General features: G+C 35.0%; 1 protein-coding gene across 1 annotated transcript; it reads left to right on the top strand.

Moving 5' to 3' along the window:
• Positions 1-11,526: 11,526 nt before the first annotated feature.
• Positions 11,527-11,971, top strand: LOC130466028 (glycine-rich RNA-binding protein RZ1B-like). Its single transcript, XM_056834775.1, has 2 exons — positions 11,527-11,769; positions 11,859-11,971. The coding sequence occupies exons 1-2, from the start codon at positions 11,541-11,543 to the stop codon at positions 11,873-11,875; spliced, it is 246 nt and encodes an 81-aa protein (XP_056690753.1). The 5' UTR covers positions 11,527-11,540; the 3' UTR covers positions 11,876-11,971.

The raw sequence follows: 11,971 nt of genomic DNA, 5'->3' as shown, positions 1-11,971 counted from the left end.
GATTTTTTGTATTATGGAAAAAAAAACTAAAATAATATGATAAAACTAATTTGAAAAATATATGCTAAGCATGAAAATAATACTAATAGTACTGCTTTGAGAAATATATGTTGAGCATGGAAATAATATGATAATACTGATTTGAAAAATATATGTTGAGCATAGAAATAATAATTATTTTTTGCATTATTACTAACTTTTTCATTTAGTACAATCTGGCCAACTACAAATTTACATCAGATGTTTAAGATTTTTTCCCCATTTAATATAGCCACGTGATCAAATCGGGCGTTAGATCTAAATTTCGAATGTTAGTTCTGAGTACGGATAAAATGCACGTGTATCCAGGCGTGTTCGGCGGTAGCGTTTGAGGTATCGAGCATCGTTTTGACCGAGTTAAGACGCTACTTGTAAAATTTGTAAGTGTTTAGCGAGGTAGCGGTTAGCGGAAAGGTAGCGTTTGAGTAGCTTTTATCAAACGTTAAAATTAGTAGCGTTTAAGATAGCGGGTAGCGTTTGACAAATTTATATTAATGTTTTAAATAATATTTCAACTTTTTTTTATAATATCAATCGCTACTTTTACCGAACACTCATATTAGTTACCCGCTACTTTAACAACTAATCATTACCTGCTACTATTCACCGCTACCCGCTATTCCAACCGCTACTCAACCGCTAATCGCTAACTGCTACCCGCTTTTTCTTCTTCTTTTTTTTCAACTTTTTTTTTGTCTGAATCCTAAGCTTTCTAGCTTTTTCACTAATCACTTTGTAACTTGACTAAGGCCCTATTTGGCGAAACTAGCGGTAGCGGATATCGTATATCAGTTGATAGCGGGTAGTTGTTGAAGTAGCGAATAGCGGTCAATAGTAGCGGGTAACAGTTAGCTGTCAAAGTAGCGGGTAACTAGCATGAATGTTTGGTAAAAGTAGCGGTTGAGATTGTAAAATACAATAAAATCTGTATATTTTGCTTAAAACTTTATTATAATTTTATCAAAAGCTACCCGCTACCTACAAACGCTACTATTTTTAAAATTTGACAAAAACTACCCAACTGTGTGCTACCTCTACCTCTAACTGCTACCTCTACCTCTAACTGCTACCTCTACCTCTAACTGCTACCCCACCCGCTACCTCACCAAACACTTACATATTTTTACAAGTGGCGTTGTGGTCAAAATGCTACCCGCTACCTCAAACGCTACCGCCGAACACGCCCTAAGTGATAATTTAAATTAATATATGTGGTGCACAAGACCTAACATGGTAATTGTATATATAGTTAAATATAATTGTTTAATTCACAGGCTCCTCTCGTAAAAAAGTTCAAGATCCGCCAATAGTTATTGAGTTTGTCTCATATATATTTCAAATATATTATTTTTTCTAATTTTACAAAAACACAATTAAAATTAGGAAAATTTGTGTTTTACCACTTATAAAAAATCAAAATTTGTGTTTTACCACCTATAAATCTCAAAGTTTTAAATTACCACCTAAAATTTCTTCTTTATTTTTTTTTCGGCACCTGTTAACAAACCATTAACGGTTCCGTGAATTAGTTCCGTGAAGTGGGAAAGGGTTCGTATTAGTTTATAATCAAAAACTTATTTTCTAATCAATCATAATACATACGAGATACAACAAACACAAGAACAACGAACTATACTTCCAGTCTTCCATGATTTCCATCAATATTTCAACCAAGTAGTACTCAAGACAAAGATAAAGTACAGATGCATGTAATTGTGATACTCTTTTGAGTTATGAGGTAATCTTGCTATTTCCTGTCTCCATGATTTTATACTAGTTTTCAAACCCAGACTCATTGAGATTTGAGAGGCGGGGAGGAGAAGTATGAGTAGAAATCGCTAAGAGTAAACTCACGATAAACAGGTGGACTTTCTTCCGACACAACTCTAATAGGTCCGTATAAATTTTCAGAAGATAAAACATCCCTGAGAAAAAATGACTACCATTGCAAACTCCATGAAAAACTCAATGTAGACATGAGTCCTGCAATTGACATGAAATAAACGTTCTTATTAGTTCTTAATAACATGAATCAGCATTCCCTAAACTCAATTTTCAAAAACATTAAGCATTCAACAAATCCCCAATTTGAATTTCTTATGAACCCTAACTTTTATTCTTTTGAAAAAATTGGGGTTAATTTCATTGATTGAATCAATAATGCATCAAACCAAAATACAAAATTTGCATATTCAAATCATTCACACACACGTATTTGCTCAATTACTGTCAAAATTATCAACAATTTAATCAAATGACTACTTACAAATTTTAATGCATAAGGATCTAAATTCATAAATTACTGTACCTTGATTCTGCTTATTTCACCCAACAAATTGAACGAAAATTAATGAAATCCCTCAATCAATTTCAAGCTTTTGGGTGCAAATTAGTGATTTACCTTAAGGTTTGATGAACGCAATTGAATAAGAAGATGAACATCGTGTACCTTATACAGACTCTTACGTACTAGCTGTTGGAAGTAGGCCCCACTTCACGGAACAGTTAACGGTTTGGTAAACAGGTGGTGAAAAAAAAAATTTAATTTTTTTAGGTGGTAATTTAAAACTTTGAGATTTGTAGGTGGTAAAACACAAATTTGGTTTTTTTATAGGTGGTAAAACACAAATTTTCCTTAAAATTATTGACGGTCAAAATTATGCGTTGGCCAAAATAAAAATAAAAATGATACAACTATTTTAAACGGATGAAGTATTGCGAGTCGGGTTAGTTTTGTCAAGCATTCGTGCTACGTTCGGTTTATTTTGTTGTGAAATAGAGAGAAAGAGAGGAGAAAATGGTCTGTTGGATTCCATGAACAATAGGGTATATATACATCCAATATAATAGGGTTTGCTTGGAGAATAATAAACCCTAGATCTAGAATATTCCAGAAAGATACTAGGAGTATAATGGGCATCCACATAATATTTCATAACACTCCCCCTTGGATGTCCATTATTGAAGATTATGCCTCGTTAAAACCTTACTAGGAAAATCCCGTGGGATAAAAACCTAGTGAAGGAAAAAGAGTACATCGCTCTTCATAATACGCTTGAAATGTTGCCTCGTTAAAAACCTTACCAGGAAAACCCAGTGGGACAAAACCTTGGTGAAGGGAAAAAGAGTGCAACGCGTATTTCTCCCCCTGATGAATACATAATTTGAGATCTTCTGGTGCAATCGATCCAATATTGTTGAGTAGTTTCTCAAATGTAGCAGCATGGAGTTCCTTGAAAATTGATTCTCCAAAGTTTAACTTGAATCTCCAATTCTCCACTTGAACAGATGAAGTGAATATCTTTATCACCAATGCTTTGAAAATAATACCTGTAAGATCATTTGCTTTTCTCTATCTCATTCGATACGTTTGTTTTCGAGTTTTTCGATGCATAATACTTTAGCTTCACCTTAGATAATTACATTTTCTTGTACAAAACTTATCCATACATATTGGACATATATACCTTCTTATGGAGGTCATAAATGGTAGTTTTCAATCAATAATGATCAAACTTTCTTTGGTCATGAAAATACATGATAAATAACAATATCATCGTCCAACTTGGAGGTATAATATAGCTAATAATGTTATTTATACTATGGTTCTTCTGGACCATAAAATAAAATCCATCATAAGGATATTACATACTTTATCTTATATTTTAAAATGATTTTATAACTGCTATGTGTATTTCATAACTCTTACTTACTCAAACTTCAGGTTGAATTATCATTTCAAAAACACTCTTTTAAAGTTTTGATAACTTCTCATCAATGTTGTGATATTCTTATGCAAACTCACAGGGCTAGATGTTTTAGAACATCATGTATAAGTTTTTCAGGAACTTTTCTTATTTGCATGATTCATAACATACTATTAAATCAATATTATATTTCTTTTGCAACTACTAGCCCAATGAATCAAGAATCTCATCTTATAAATTTCCAAAAAGTTGCAAATTCGTCTTACCATTATTTGGATTCATATTTCATATACGACATCATAATAGTTTTGAAACATGTTATATGAAATTATAACTAGATAATTCTAAATCATACCATGATAAAACATAAAACAAATTAAATGTATGATGAATGATGCATTTACCTATTAACTACATATGTATATGAATGTAGGACTCAAAATGCAAAAAACTGTACAGTGTGGATATTTCAAATCCATAACTTGTTGGACTTCAGACCCATGAGCTCATTTGATCATTATAGTTATGTCTACATCGAAACAGACATAGATTTACGATCCCCTATTCAAAATCCATTATTTCTCGCATATGCATTATATTTCGGTTCCATCATCTACCGATTTCATCAAAATTCTTAAACATATATTTTGCATGCTATTCATCAATGATATCTGAATATTTATTCAATAGGTACCATTCATTTTTTCTCACGGGCCATCTATTATTTTTCAGATATCTATACCACTTCAAGGGTATTTCATACACTATATAATTAATAGTGTTTTCTTTATTTTCAAAAATATCATCAACTGCATTATCTTGCCATCCTTTTCATATAATCACTATGTTGGAACCGTATATATATAATCTACACTTCAGATGTAGAGATTTAAATAAATATTGGCAAGATATATATTTCTCAACACTTACTATATGTAACATCGAGCACCATGACTATCATATACCTTTATGTCTCTTAACATAATTAAGTCATAGATATTTATGTCCAAACATACTTCGAGGACATAAAGTTGGCATGTACACTTACTCATATGGGGATCAATTTATTATCTTTCAATTTTTCCAACTTATTTTTGCTCGTCTCCCCCCTAAGTTGGGAAAATATTTTCAATATGTTATGGTGCATAAAAAAATTTCACCAACTAAATAATACACTTTTCAACGTGTATTTTGATAAATATTACATACTTTTGTTCTCTTCTGGAGATCAACATTGATCATGGGGAGTAGATATAATATGCAGTTGTTTTCTTCATATTTTCTCTTTTCGTGCTGACGTATGATTACCCCGAACAAGAGATTTATGATGCTTATTTATGATACTTAAATCAATCACAAAATACTTGTAAACTTATTGGTGATCTTCAAGTCACCTACTATCATTCTGGTGAACTTCAGGTCACTTACTATCATGGTGAACTTCAAATCACCTATCATTATACAATTTTTCAAAATCATTAATATCTCTTGTATTTATTTTCTCAATCAATTCATTATAACTATTCGATTGAAATACCACTCAACCTCATCATTTTGTCCTTCCTTTGAATATATGCAACATATGAGGGAGTGTCAACACATAAAATTTTATTTGATAAGAATTTTCAAATTCTCATAACGGGTGTTCTTAAACCCGGATGGCCTGGATTATCACATCATGTGTATATAATATCATATAAAATATTTCATTCGATAACTGCTGGTTATCTTCTCAAAGTGATCACTGTATTATAGAATACTATAATTTGAACATATTGTGATGTAATATAACGACACAAATTGGTGTCTCAATTATAACGGCAAGACAATCTAAACAAAACTTATGGAAGATAGCTTGTACTCTTCAAGAGTATCCATTACAACTTTGGTACATATCACAAAAGTATACATCTTCAGAATGTAGTATATTACTCATGCTCATTGAGCGAGTCAATAAGACATGATCAAATATTTGTACCAAGTTTAACATATTGTATTATAATCCTGATCATATACTACTAATTTTATTATGTTGAGAGCTATATCCTTGCATGTATTCATGTATGAATTTGGTTTGGGGAGCGCTACAATGTTTACTAGACATGTATTTTCATACACCATGTTTATCTACAATTTATTCCCTTTTGATGGGTGCTAATAAAGCTCAACAAGATGCTTTGGTGTAATGGGCCAAACATTTGTTCATTTTTCCTCTGCAACCCACCAAAAATATAAAATTTGTATTATCTCATCATTAACTTTCACAAGCTTTTCATCATTTACAATCTCACTTCTGGTGTGTATATGTATATTTTGAAATTACATTTGTACTCATTTATTCACCCATGATTATACTATATTTTGCTTTCACATCCTCGATCATGACTATTGACATTATCTTCACTATCTTTAGTCATACAATTTCTCATTCACTTATGGGAATGGTTTACCTAATTGAACGTGATCATAATACTTTTCTTCAAGATTTCGTTATTTGTCTCATCCACAAAAAAGACAATATATAACTATTTAAAAACTCTTAAATCTCTGTCAAAAATATCGTGTCTGCAGGACCACACTAGTTTTCAAGAAAGAAATGTAGGATATCTTGACAACAAGATTTAGAAACTATTATAGTTTTCTAGGTCGTATTTTCTTGTACTTCTCCAAAAGGTCTGCGGGCCTTTAATGGTCAAAAAGTCTAAACTGAAGTCGTGAACCTATTTTGACTTGTAAACAACAGTCAAGGGTATATTCGCATTTCGACATATAACACCCTTGATAAATAATTTTCTTCAGGGAAGAGCAAGACCACATTTTTAAGTTCTTCAATATTATCTAGTAAATTCTATTATAAATTCTACTTGTTGTAGTAGACCAATACCCTTTTTCTCCATAGCGATAACATACATTGGTCAAGTATCATTTTTATCTTGTTCTTGTTTGTTGACATCTTTGTCCCACTTCTGGTGGGGATATGAGTGAAGGAAATAATGCCCTTGGTCCAAGTATGCATTCTATGTTAAGTCTAATAAATGCGGTTCAGTATTAATTAACAAGTTAATAATTCAGTGAGATCAAGTGAGCTGAATGCCTAGCTAGAGGCCGCTTCAGTTCAAGTGGAATTAATGATATTAATCCACAGCTTACTCTTGACTGAACCCGTAGGGTCACACAAATAGTACGTAAACGGATCAAGTATTTAATGGCATTAAATACTCCAACTATGGATATTCGGAATCGACGGATCTTGGTTTCAGTGGGAGCTGAGATCGTCACAGGCAAGAAATGAATACTCCGGAAACGATGATATTGCCGGAAACGGAAATATGGATCGTATCGGAAATATAAATATTATCCAAGTCGTAGATGTTGCCGGAAACGGAAACATGGTACGTATCGGAAAATATTATCGGAAATAGAAATATTGCCGGAATCGGAAATATTGCTGGAAACGGAAATATTGTCTGAATCGGAAATATTATCGGAATCGGAAAATAATTCCGGAAACGGAAATATTAAATATTTGTTCGAAACGGAAATTAATTCCGGAATCGAAAATATTAAATATTGTTCGTATCGGAAATAAATTCCAGAATCGGGAATTTAATCGGAAGCGTATCGTACGAATAAGCATCGGACGAGGCCTGCCGGACGAGGGCCCAGCACGAAGCCAGGCCATCGCCCAGCAAGCCAAGCGCGCCACACGAACAGCCAAGGCCACGCCAGGCCCAGCGCAAGGCCAGGCCCAGCAGGCCGTGGCAGCGCGCACAGCGCGCGCAGCGCGCGCAGCTGCGAGCATTGCTGCAGCTCGCGTGGGCTTGTAGCTCGCGTGGGCCGTGCGGCCGTGTGGGCTGTGCGCGGGCATGGCCTGCACGCTTGTGGGTCATGCTCGCGTAAGTGTTTGTGTTCGCATACGAAACCTAAATCGTGCAGAATTCGTTTAATGATTAAATTCCTAATTCTATTTGATAAATTAATTAAATAAGAGTTTTATTATAATTCTAATTTAATTAATTCGTATCCTAATAGGATTCCAATTCTCTTTCCATACCCCTATAAATATGTGGCCTGGGTTCACAATTTATATAGAGTTATTCAAGTATTCAAAGTGAGTTTTTGAGAGAAAAATTCAGTCACACATCTTGCTCAAAAGTGCCGAAAATTTATAGTACCTTAGGGGCGATTCTAGTTGGTCAATCTTAAGGCGGATCCGGACGTGCTGTGGACTATCTACGGAGGGACGACACTTGGAGTCCTAAAAGACTTGTTCTTGTTCGGTTCGGGCGCAGCTAGGGAAGGCACGCAACAAAGAGTATGCATCTAAATTATGCTAAATGATTATGTGTAAATAATATGTATTCCTGGCTTAATGGTTGTTTCCGCATGATTTATGAATTGTCATATGTATCATAACCTAACAGTGGTATCACGAGCCTCTTATTGTTTTCATAATCTAAATTGCATGAACATGGTTAAATATTACAAATTTGCAAGAATTAAAAGGGGTGATTAATTTTCGTAATTGTTAATTAATTGCAAATTGCGTTTATTTAATTATACGTACGCAGTTTTTCGGCAGTTTCTTCGTTACTCATCCAAATCGAGTGATTTTTGTGTCAATTCCGCATGTAAAAGGCATTCTAAAATTTTGACAAAAATATTATAATTTTTCTGCCGAACCCAGAATTCTCAAATTCGAAGCCTAACTATGACTTTTCGAAGGTTTTAGTTTTTCGAATGCAAAATTTCGTAAATTTAAGATGTTAAATTAAATATTTGCGATTCTTGTTGATAAATCTTGAATTTTTGATTGACCTACTGTATATGTTTAACAAATTTGAATGGCTAGCCTTGTTAATTATGCAATCTAATTTGTAATTATGATTAATTAGTTGAAAATTAGAATAATTTAGAATTAATTTGATTTTCATAATTAATTATAATTTAATTAGAAACCTATGATTAAAAACCACCATAAAAATTGTAAATTTATGATAAATTTTAAATTTTTTATGACCTAGGCTTGAATCCATGATAATCGGAAATCAATTGAATAATAAATTTTCGATTTTCGCCCTAAAATTATGAAATTAATATTAATTTATTAATTTGTCATTAATTTTAAATATAAATTTTAAATTTTTATGCGATTCGTTCATATAACTTGCACGCACAAAGCAATGGATGCTTCGTGTTACCCTTAAGGGGTGTTGTATAGTGCGGGCATGCGACGACAAGCAAGGGAGCTCGTCGCCCGTGCGGCACGAATGCAATGAGCAAGGGCATGGTGCACGAGCACAAGGCAGCAGCCCTGCCTTATGTCGTGGGCCACGAGCTATGGACGAATGAGGCACGGGCGAAGGCAAGGCACGGCAGTCGCGTGTGGGCAGCAAGCGAGCTGCGCCACAACGCGCACTGCCTCGCGCAAGCGCGCGCAGCCTCGCGCGCAGCGAGCGCAAGCTCGCGTGCCACGAGCGCTGCGCCCAGCGTCGATCGCGCGCAGCGAGCAATTGCTCGCGCACAGCGAGCGATGGCTCGCGTGCATCGAGCGCTGGAGCGCGCGCAGCAAGCGCTGGCGAGCGCTGGCGCGCGCGCAGCGAGCACCAACTTGTGCGATGGCTTGCGATGGGTAGATGCAGCAGCTATGCGACGAGCGCATGGGCTGCGCGCACATGGCCAGCGATGGCTGTGTGCGTGTGGCCCATGGGCGTGCGATGCGTAGGGTGTTTGCATTACGATTAGATCGTTTTGAATGTTTAATTTGAAATTTCCAGTTCACGTAATTTTAATTAATTTTAAAATTAATAATTTAAATTATTTTCTTGGATTTTAATTTTGAATATTGTAATTATAATAAATTTTATTTATTCTAATTATTTTACTAAAATTAAAATCATGAATTAATTTATATACGACTGAAATCAAATTAAAAATTTTTGGATTCAATTATAAATTTATATGGGCTTTAAATTTTAATTAAATTTGTATGTTTCCGGTTAGACTTGAAATACAATTTTATGTTTAAAATTAGTAAAGCATATGAATTTATTGGTTTAAGTGGGAGCGCTTTTTAGTCATAAGCTCTTGATTAGGTCTACGAATCCTTAAGGTTAAAACAACTTGATTAGAATTAATAAGGACTGAATAATTGGTAGATTATTGGTGCCCTTGATTAATTGCTGCAAATGTTTACGTGATGCATAATGTGTTTTACTAACCAGCTATGTGGGCCATTCATGATAATGAATGGGTGAATGGTATATATTGTATATGTACTGTTTTGCAGGTTATGAAGTGACTAGTATGGCCCAAATAGGATAGAAAATATGGTCTGCGTACCATTAATTTGAATGTAATTGGTCTAAAGTACCAAAGTTGTTTTTCAATTCAAATATGGTCTGCGTACCATCAAATAGTTGTAATTAGTTTTAATTATAGCTTATCTTATTTGAAGAAAATGGTGCCTCCCACGGAGATTTTCAAGATGGACTTTGAAGTCAAAGCTTCAAGATGAAGTCGGGCCATACTAGATCACATTTATCTTATGCATGCTTTAAGTTATTTATTGCTTTAAATATGTCTTAATTATGCACAAGATTGTGGCTTGATTATGTTGCATGATTAAGGATTTTAGTTCACTTAAAATCTAACCAACATAGTAAAAGCCTTAAGTTCCAAACTTAAAAATTGAGTTAAAAGGTGCCATGCCAAAATATACACTTGCTTGGATATCCTTTACATCAATCTAGTAATAGTTTTCGCTCAGCGAGGTGTTACTTATTGGTCCTAAAGGGGCAAGGTACACAAATAATTGTGAGTACATGTTAGTTTTGGTGAAACTCAACGATATAAGTAAGGAGTCCTTTTATGTCGTGGCAAAATCGATAGGTTTACCTAATAAGTTCTTAGACGTACCTATCAACCAAGAATAGTTTCTAGACTATTAGCAAAAGGCTTTTGCTTACCTAAGATGTTTTAGGATTAAGTCGACAAACTGTGCTTAGTTCTTCAATGATTTTAGGATCTTGGAATCATTTTATTCACACCTGCCGGAACACATAACTTGAATAAAATGCTTAATAAACATTGAATTATGCATGTATGCTAGAATTTAAGTTTATTAAGAGAAACTGTGAATGGTTATTTATTTGTTTATTCTTTTCAATTGTAGTTTTTAATATGGCAAACAACAATTCATTCAACATTCGATCAATTCTCGAAAAGGAGAAGTTGAACGGGAAAAACTTCCTTGACTGGCAAAGGAACTTGCAAATAGTTCTTATGCAGGAAGAAAAGGAGTATGTCCTAGATGAGGCGATGCCCGAAGCCGCAGGCGACGGGGTCACTCAGGCAACCCTCAATCGTTGGATTGATGCCAACAAGGATGTGAAATGTCTAATGCTCGCCACCATGAGTGCGGATCTGCAGAAAACGTTCATCAACTCAGATGCTTTCACAATCATCAGTGAGTTGAAGAACATGTTCCAAGATCTGGCTCGAGTCGAAAGATTCGAGACTCATAGGCAAATTCTTGAGACCAAGCTTAAGAAAGGCGAGCCCGTAAGTCCACATGTTCTCAAAATGATTGGACTCATTGAGAATATGAGTCGGCTGGATCAGCAATTTTCTCAGGAAATGGCTATATACACCATCCTCCATTCTCTTCATAGCGGGTATGATCAGTTCAAACTGAACTACAGTATGAATAGTCTGGACAAAATGCTCACTGAGCTTCACGGTATGCTGAAGACCGCTGAAAAGACGCTCAAAAGTGATAAGCAGGATGTGCTTATGGTGCGTGGGGGCAAGTTCAAGAAATCTGGAAAGAAGAGGAATGCTAAGAAAGGTGGCAACAAGGCCAGCCCAACTAAACAAACTGGCGCCAAATCTGTAAAGAGGAAGGTCAGTCAACCCACTTCTGAATCCGAATGCTTCTACTGCAAGAAGAAGGGGCATTGGAAGAGAGATTGCTTGAAGCTAAAGGAAGATCAGAAGAACGGAACAGTCGTTCCATCTTCAGGTATTTTCGTTATAGACTGTATACTTGCTAATTCAACTTCTTGGGTATTAGATACAGGTTGTGGCTCACACTTATGTTCCAATCCACAGGGACTAAGAAGAAGTAGAAAGTTAAGCAAGGGTGAAGTCGACCTACGAGTGGGAAATGGAGCACGGATTGCTGCATTAGCTGTAGGAACTTACTTTTTGTCATTGCCCTCCGG

This window comes from Spinacia oleracea, chromosome 1, assembly GCF_020520425.1.
Source record: "Spinacia oleracea cultivar Varoflay chromosome 1, BTI_SOV_V1, whole genome shotgun sequence".
NCBI classification, from domain to species: domain Eukaryota; kingdom Viridiplantae; phylum Streptophyta; class Magnoliopsida; order Caryophyllales; family Amaranthaceae; genus Spinacia; species Spinacia oleracea.
This window is presented reverse-complemented; position numbering and strand designations above follow the sequence as displayed.

Coding starts and splice junctions, on each gene's coding strand:
- LOC130466028 (XM_056834775.1), top strand. CDS start 11,541: ATGGTGCGTGGGGGCAAGTTCAAGAAATCTGGAAAGAAGAGGAATGCT.